Source organism: Octopus bimaculoides, chromosome 4 (assembly GCF_001194135.2).
Source record: "Octopus bimaculoides isolate UCB-OBI-ISO-001 chromosome 4, ASM119413v2, whole genome shotgun sequence".
NCBI lineage: Eukaryota > Metazoa > Mollusca > Cephalopoda > Octopoda > Octopodidae > Octopus > Octopus bimaculoides.
This window is the reverse complement of record NC_068984.1, coordinates 73,740,721-73,750,304: the sequence shown is the minus strand read 5'-3', so window position 1 is coordinate 73,750,304 and position 9,584 is coordinate 73,740,721. Positions and strand designations below refer to the sequence as shown.

The window sequence follows — 9,584 nt, the reverse complement described above, 5'->3', positions numbered from 1 at the left end:
ATATGATGAGCTTCTTTTCAGTTTCCCTCTACCAAATCTGCTCACAAGGCTTTGGTCAGCCCATGGCTATAGTAGAACACAATTTCCCAAAGTGCTGTGCAGTGGGACTGAACTCAGAACCATGTGGTTCATGTATGTATACATGTCATTTTTTTTTTTTTTTGAAGATATTAGACTACATTATTCAGTTACACTTTCTTCCATTTAAAAAAGTAATGGTACAATCTGATTTGGCTACTATTTTGAACTGGTCTAGCAACAGCACAGTGTTTCCTTTAATGACACATCTATCTGTTTCAGTCATTAGACTGTGGCCATGCTGGGGCACTATAAATCCTAGTACTTATTTATTTTGTTTTTAAAGCCTGGTACTTATTCTATTAGTCTCTTTTTGCTGAACCACTAACTTACAGGGATATAAACACACCAATGCCAGCTGTCAAATTGTGGTGGGAGACAAAGACACACACACACACACACATATATATATATATATATAGAGAGAGAGAGAGAGAGAGAGAGAGATATGTATATAGAAATATGGTGGGCTTCTTTCAGTTTTTGTCCACCAAACCTATTCACAAGGTTTTAATCAGCCTATGGCTATAGTAAAAAACACTGGCCCAAGGTGCCATGTAGTTGGACTGAACCTGGAACTATGTGGTTAGGAAGCAAGCTTCTTACCTCACAGCCATGCTTGCATGATAAGATAACATATGTTATGGATGTTCATAATAATTATAATATATTTTATGTAAATTGAAGGATACTGGACTATAAGGTCGAATGATCAAGATCTTAAATCTTAGTATAGCCATTGTGTTGTACCTAATACCAAAATATAAACTCTATTTGTTTCATTTTGTTTCATGAAGACCATACAATAGATTCTACTTCCTAGTTTACAATTGAATAGTTACCATTAAGAAGGGCATCTAATTGTGAGCATAATTTCTAAAGATAGATTCTCTATGGTTACAGGACCTACTAAAAACAGCAGTCCAATTCCCTCACAATTACATTTGCACAATCTAAGAGAAAGATTATGGAAATAGCCTCTCAGCATCAAATGAAGCAACAGATTGACTGGTGTAGCCTTTTAGTGGCATCAATACAATAATCATCAGGATCTGCCAAAATGGATAAAAATCAGGACAAAAAATAAACAAACAAGAGCACTCAGAGAACACAAACCTCCACCAAGGCAACACCAACATCCTCTCAACGATTACCCAGAGATGATTTATAAAATGTGAATATCTGAAATAAATTTGACTGTTCTCATAAATTAGAATACTAAAAAGGAACCTGACCGCTCTCAAAAATTAAGTAAAAAAACAGGAAAAATAATCCCGATTCCTTGTTTGGCATCAGATCGATCCCAAAATCTAAGCAGTTTGTGCCAGTCACGAGGCCAGACATCCCTGAAAGTTTCATTTGAATCCATCCAGCAGTTCTTGAGATATCTTGTCCACAGACAAACAAACAAACAAACATGACTGAAAACAATACCTCCACCTTCACTAAGGCAGAGGTAATAAATAATCAGCAGAGGCTACATTGTAAAACTCATGTATGTTTAATTAATTTGTACTTCGCACAGGAAATATAATCAACGTGGTGTGAAAAACATCTAGTAAAGCTCATCAAAGAAAACCCATGTCATTCTCTTTCTTCTCATCTAGATGATGCTGCCCAAACTTAAGATAAACACTAGTTCACTAGCCCTAGATCAGCTCTGGTAAAAGCATTTCAGTTACAGCCTTGTTCTCTTTTGTTCAGACATAGTGTATCAAGGAGTACATTAGCTAGTGTCCTTCATTTTTTTTTTGTTTTTAATAAGATACAATGTAATTTAAGTGAGATTTGGTTGCAATTTTTAGCAACTTGAGTAACTACGTAAGCGCCCTCTTCCCTCATTAGCTTACCCTGTGAATTGTAGGGGATTTGATGAGAAGAGAAACTGAAATGAAACAGAAGAGACAGGTAGATAAAGCCTAAGACAAACAAACAAAAAACAAGTTTAAAAACTAAAAATACAAACTGAAAACAATGCTACTTACTTTTCATTGCTGTGGAGATAAAAACGAGCCACAGACTTCTCCTTCAGTTTCAAAGATTTGATAACTATTGTGTCATCAATGACAGGGTTATCAGCAATAAAAGTGAGAGGGAAACGCCAAACACAGCCATTCTTCTTAGTGATTGCAAGGTGAGTAACATTTCTGTTCAAAATAGCAGTGTTAAAAAAAAAACAAAAAGCAGAAATTATATTATAGGATAGTTTTCAATTTACAATTTGTAATGTATAGAATAAATAGAAATTTTAAGAACATTGTAAAGTGCAAAAAAAAAAAAAAAGTAATATTAAATGTGTATATTCTGTACATCTACTCCTTGATTTAAATTTCTAACATCCAAACCTGCTTCTTCATAACTTAATCAAGAAACGATTGTCTCCATTATTATAGCTGACCATCATGCATGAACTAGTGCTTTTTTGATATTTGTTGACAACTTCCAAGAACCAATTGGAAGTTATAACAAATATCCCCTTTAATCTATCATCAATGGCTAGAGTGTCGAGCTTACGATCGTGAAGTTGTGTGTTCGAATCCCGGACCGGGCTGTGTGTTGTGTTCTTGAGCAAGACATTTTATTTCACGTTGCTCCAGTTCACTCAGCTGTAGAAATGAGTTGCGACATCACAGGTGCCAAGCTGTATCAGGCTTTGCCTTTCCCTTGGATAACACTGGTGGCGTGGAGAGGGGAGGCCGGTATGCATGGGTGACTGCTGGTCTCCCATAAACAACCTTGCCCGGACTTGTGCTTGGGAGGGTAACTTTCTAGGTGCAATCCTATGGTCAGTCATGACTGAAGGGGGGGGGTCTCAACAGCACACACACACCCATGCATACGCACATACTTCATGATGTGCTTTAATGCACATGTTACCATATGGCTTAGGGCTCAATATCCAAACCATATTTTGATATTGCACACCTAAAGTTGTGTATATTTAGATTGTAACAGAAGAGCCTCATAAAACCGAAGTGATTACAAGAACAAATTATTGATATTCTGAATCCTTCATTAAAATTATTTCAATGAACTCAATAGAATTGTTTATACAAAAGCAGCTGTCATCTTCTATATGCATCACATTCCCATATCAGCAAATATTTTTCTCTTGGATACATCATCTGATGTCTCTTAACCCTTTAGCATTCAGATTACTCTGTCAAATTTAATACATATTCATTCACATAGGTTTGAATTAATCATGCTTTATTTCATAGCTTTGAGATTTCAGTGATGCAATTGGTTATGTTTTCAATGACATAATTAGGTATAGGTGGGAGAACAGATTTGGCTCATTTGAGCATAAAACAGGTAGAAAATTTTGGGCTGGATATGGCCAGTTCAAATGCTAAAGGGTCAAATACAGTTTTACTTTCAGCTCATTTGTACTTTGTTGTTCATTCATACTGAAATTGCATGTTCAGTAAAACATTCTTGCTTCTTCATTTCTTTCTTGTCTTCACAAGTTCTTTATATTCTGGTTCATGTTCCACCATCATGTAGCATCAAAGTTTGTATACAAGTATCATCATACAATCTTCTTTACATTCTGGGAGAGAAACACTTTTTTATCACCTTTGCCATCAGAGGTAATAGCTCCCTCAACTCTTATTAATAGCAACTTTACTCTCTTCTGCTAAACAGGTTACCAGAGTAATAGAAACTATCAACCACTTTCAAGTAGCCTCTTGGGCAATTGAAAAAAATTCACTTCTCATCCATGTGTAATTTGTGCTAACTGCCATTGTCCACCTTGCTACATACTCAGTCTGCTTTTTCCATTAGCTTGCCTCTGATTCTACTACACATCTTATGCACCCATACTTTACAATGGTACATTATGTAATATACATACCTATTCCTTTTCTGCATATCAAGTAAGGCCATTTTCTACATAGTAAGATGAGAGGAGCACTAAATACATGCAGTAGAGTTTACTTATTTGCTCAAAGCTGATAATTATAATTCCTTCCATTGACAGTCAGTTTTTCTCATAATGTGTGATTCTTCAAATAACAGAAATATGAATGAAACTCTCTACACAGTAGCTCATGCTGCTAGAAACAGCAGCCAAATCTCCATAAAAATGAAACCCAATCATCTTAAAAATGGAAAGACAAACTGGATAATGTAGTCCAATATACACCTTAAAAAATAGTATGGTTATGACTGCAAAATCTCTGAGCATAGGTTGGCTTCATCAATATTGGCCTTGACTAAATTTCAGAACCAGAGCAAAGAAGAGTGGGAATTGTTTATCAAAGAGTACCTCTCTAGTGGGCTGGTGTCACAATAAATATAAACCATCTAGGATAGGAAAAGTGCACAGCTGAGTTAGAGGACTTGAGACTTGAATTATGGTAATTAGTTATGCCACCCCAGCTAATGGAACTTTTCGGCTAATGAGTACACAATAGCAACTAAGAAATTCTCACGTTTTATAACTGAATTTAGCTGTTGAGACATTATACATGTCATTCCACATCAAGTAAAGTGTTACTGTTGCTGTTGATTTTTAACCTCCAAGTTAGTCATGATAAAGTAGATCTAAGGTCAAACATGTTTCAGCCATGAGCCTTCCATATTTTATTCACACAGCACATTTAGGATTATACTATCCAACATGTCCTTCTCCTTTTGTAAGATGACAGAGAGTGACTTGAGGAGGATTTGCCAACAATTTCATGCAGGCTGAGTGACTACATAGAGGTCCCCTCTTGCCGAGTTGTTTCTGGTACCATTTCCAAGTTCATGAGAAGATGAACTCATATTGGCAACTAATGTAACAATGCTTGTCAATTAAATAGTATATGTTTCTGTTAATTACAATGGTGAATTATACCAGCACCTGTGTATAGCTGGTGGCTATTGATGTCCAATTGAGAATTATTACTTAACGATAATGAGATTTTAAATAGTGACCCTGCAGTTGGCAAATCAAGTACCTTACCTACTGAATAAGCTGTAACATGCTTTCTGAATTATGTACTTACTTGATATTCTTCATTGGAGAGAAATGCACACTGAAAATCAATACAACATGATCAGGGTTGTCGTGTTTTGTGAAAGTCTTCAGCAGTTGGAGAGAGACTATATTTACTAAAGCTACTCTAGCCTGATTGTCCAGGAATTCCAAATGAAACGATATGTCTGGGAGTTCACCTAAAAAGAGAAGTGATTTAAAAATAAAAAAAGATATACAGACAAAATATAGTAAACAAAATGTAAAGGTAAATGAATAGTGAGTTGAGTTGATACATCTTTTATAGTCATGCCCTTTTTCACATTTTATAGTTTTGTCTTATTCCTGTTTTATATTTTGCTTTGTTTAGTTTTGAAGTCACGTTTATCCATTTCATGTTAATAATAAATCTTTTGTTGTATTTGAAAGTTTTGTTTTGTATGAAAGTCAACATTTAATAGTCCTTTTAAAAAGTCTTGCTTTTATCAATGTCTTGTGCTACCCATTGGTATGAAAAGTGACAATGATTCTTTGAACAAAACAAATGGTTTGATTCCAATCAAAAACAATTTTTTTAATTAATATCTAGGTAAAAGTAAAATAGAAACTAATGACACAGCAACATAAAAAGAAGTAGAAGTCTAGGAAAGAATACAAGCAGTGAAGGAATTACCATGAAAACAGCACCTAAACAATTGTAGGATGGCCTAACAACACGAAAAAAAAAGAAAAGAAACTCAAATAACAACTGAACAGCACCAAGAGATGATGAAACTACAAACTTCTGCTTACATTAATTAATAAGGTGCTAGCAATGATGTTTAATACAATACTAAATAGAGTTAGAGGCAATAGTTAGCTCACTGATAGGAAAAACCATCTTAAGTCTATAAAAATAGCAACCCTAAAATATAGATAAAAATAAACTGTTTCATAAAATTTTAAAAGTAATAATATTGCAAAGAATAAACAAATGGAAAGCAAACATCTCTTCCTAGAATTGAGCACATATTGCAAAGGCTCATTTGGCTGCAAGACAACTAGAGAATGAAGGGTCTAAGCATGGAATGGATAGACTACTAGAAGACTTTTGGCAGTGCTCCCGATTCATGGATCCTGAAAGCACAAATGCAGCAACTATAAAAAGCATATACATTAGAAATATAATGAGAAAATGGCAAATAGTTCCACAGGGGAATTATAAAAGTAATCCTATCTCTATTAACAGATGAAATTTCCAAGAGAACTCGTCTCTTCCTTTCTTTCTTTGCTAAGCACTAATACCTGCAATCAACATGTTAAACCAGACTGAACTTGAAGACAAAAAATATGGAAGGGCAACTAAACTATCTTTTGTATATGGATAGCATCAAGTTGTATGCTGCAGCTGATAACAAATGGATATATATTGCCCACAGTACAAGGATTTACTAAAGAAACTGATAAAAGATTTAGATTTTTAAAAATGTGGTACTACAATCTTGAAGAAAGTAAAGTTATTTAACCCTTTAGCATTTATACCAGCCATATCTGGCCCAAATATTCTGCTTTATATTCAGACTGGCTGGCCAGATCTAGCCTTTCACACCTACCCCACAATGATATTCTAAAAAAAAATTACATCACTGAAACCTTGAAGCTACAAGATAATGTATGACTAATACAAATCAATGTGAATAAATAAACATTACATTTGACTGAGTAATCTGAAGGCTAAAGGGTTAGAAAGACTGACATGCTAATTAAAGAAATAGAGATAGAATAATTAGATTAAACACAGACTTACAAATACTTGGTAATCAATTAACTAAACTGACTACAATGCACATACATAAACCAGAAGTATATGCAAAAGAAAAATATAATAATGTAGGAGAAATCAATATTCTGGCTTTGCCAAGTAATAACTTAGATTTACAGTATTTCAAAACACATACTAAATGAATGATGAAGAGTTGGGAAGACAAAAATTTTTTTTAAATGACTGGATACACCAAAATCTGACACAGAAAGATTATGACTTTATTCATGAATATAGGGAAGTAGGAGCCTTATACAAAAACTATAATAATAATAATATAAGATATTATGAAATATCATAAGATAGGCACAGGCATGGCTGTATGGTAAAAAGCTTGCTTCCCAGCCACATGGTTCTGGGTTCAGTCCCACTGTGTGACACTTTGGGCAAGTGTGTTCTACTACAGCCTTGGGCCAACCAAAGCCTTGTGAGTGGAATTGGTAGATGGAAACTGAAAGAAGCCCATCGTATATATATATATATATATATATATATATATATATATATATATACACGTATGTGTGTGTGTGGAGTCTGTGTTTGTCCCTCCACCATCGCTTGACAACTGAAGTTCATGTGTTTACATCCCTGTAACTTACCAGTTCGGCAAGAGAGACTGATAGAATAAGTACTAGGCTTACAAAGAATAAGTCTTGGGGTCAATTTCTTCAATTAAAAAAAAACACCTTTAAGGCAGTGCTCCAGCATGGCTGCAATCAAAACTGACTGAAACAAGGAAAAGAATAAAAGAATATTATCCACTTAGACATATTCCTCCCACTCATACCATTCTCCAAATACATATTCAATACAAGTCTGATTATAGAGCAGAATGAAAGTTGCAACCTACCTTCATAATCGGATGCAAATTCAGGGAATTCTTCAATAATTCCACTTAAAATCTTTGCACTAAGTACTGTATCATCAATGTCATCCATATTTGTGGTCAAGTTTATCACCAACTGGTAAGAAGCTGAGTTTCGTACATCGCATTCAAAAATGCTCATAGGCATCTGTTCGATATCTTGGTACTCTGGTATTCCAATAATGGGGAAGGTCCAGTTTATCGTACTCAATGATAGACTTCAAAGTCAAAAACAAGACTGCATTAATAACTTAATTAGCTTAAATTTTACAAATGTAAAACTACAATGCATATAATATATACATACTTACACACACACACACACACACACACACACACAGATATACTTGTAGTTGCCAATATGAGTTCATCTTCTAATGAACTTGGAAATGGTAACAGGAAACAATTCGATAAGAGGGGACCTCTGTGTAGTCACTCAGCCTGCATGAAATTGGTGGTAAATCCTTCTCAAGCCACTCTCTGTCATCTTACAAAAGAAGGACATATATTAGATAATATATTGGATAATATAATATATTATATAATATAATATAATATAATATATAATATTGGATAATATAATCCTAAATGTGCTGTGTGAATAAAATACGGGATGATCATGGCTGAAATATCTTTGACCTTTGCTGTTTTTATATGTGTGTGTATGTGTGTGTGTGTATGTGTGTGTGTGTATGTGTGTGTGTGTGTATACGTACAACAGAGTGTAAATGCCTTGAGAATAAAGTTGGGCATAAGAGGCATTAGATGTGGTGTGCAAGAGAGACAACTGTGCTGGTTTGGTCATCTGATGCATATGGATGGGGACAGCTGTGTGAATAAGAGCTGATCTTTAACTATGGAGGGAACCTAAGGAAGAGGTATACCCAGAAAGATATAGGACAAGGTGTTAAGGCATGATCTTTGAATGTTGGGCCTCACAGAGGAGATGTCAAGTGAGTAAGACCTTTGGCAAAATGCCAATACTTGAGAAAACTCATCAAGCCAAGTGAAATTGTAGTCATGGCCGACGCCGGTGGTACATAAAAACCACCTTTTGAATGTTGGGCCTCATGGAGGTGATGACAAGTGACTGAGACTTTTGGTGATATGCTGTGTTTGAGATCTCAAATACACACACACACACACACACACATACATATTGTAAGGGCACATGGGTCAATGGTTAAGGTGTTGCACTTATGATCATGAAATCGCGATTTCAATTCTGGGACTGGGAGGTGCACTGTGTCCTTGAGCAAAGTACTTCATCTCACATTGCTCAATGATCACTTCAACACCTGACGTGTAGTACACTGTGCACCTGTTGAGGAAGCTTCAATTTGATGGAGGTAGAGAGCTAATGTGCAACGCATACATTTCATCACTATAAACTAATCATATGTGCTGGTCACTCAGCAAAAACTCAACTTTTACACATCATCTTCGATGGGAAATTCTATCACCATCCTCAGAGAGAATATTATCTTGGTGCTAATTTATTTTTAATTTAGGATTTTACTTTCAGAATAACAAAAAGAAACATAGGATTACCTTTTAAAATGCCATTTCTCTTCTTTTGATCTGTTAATGGATACAACACACACGCTACGGTACGTAGTCCTGGTAATCGGGCTGAAGATTATTGGGATGCCCAATGTCTGAAAGGGCCCCAGCAAAATACTGGTCTTTTTGATCAAATCAATGTTGAAGACGGATTGGGCTGTCAGAGAACATTTGTCATCTTCCAATTAAAGTGTGATACAAAAACACAGATGCAAATTAGCAATATAATAAAACAATAACAGCCACTGCTGCCACCACCAGCACCACCAATAATAATAATAATAATAATAATAATAATAATAATAATAATA

General features: G+C 35.1%; 1 protein-coding gene across 1 annotated transcript in view; it reads right to left on the bottom strand.

The window, feature by feature from the left end:
- LOC106870898 (cilia and flagella-associated protein 47) overlaps positions 1-9,584 on the bottom strand; it is a 195,878-nt gene that overhangs the window by 4,181 nt on the left and 182,113 nt on the right. The window contains exons 56-59 of the mRNA XM_014917133.2: positions 9,262-9,451; positions 7,696-7,928; positions 5,076-5,244; positions 2,064-2,225 (exon numbers count right to left, since the gene is read on the bottom strand). Coding sequence (XP_014772619.1) covers positions 2,064-2,225; positions 5,076-5,244; positions 7,696-7,928; positions 9,262-9,451 — 754 coding nt within the window. The remainder of the gene's footprint in view (positions 1-2,063; positions 2,226-5,075; positions 5,245-7,695; positions 7,929-9,261; positions 9,452-9,584) is intronic.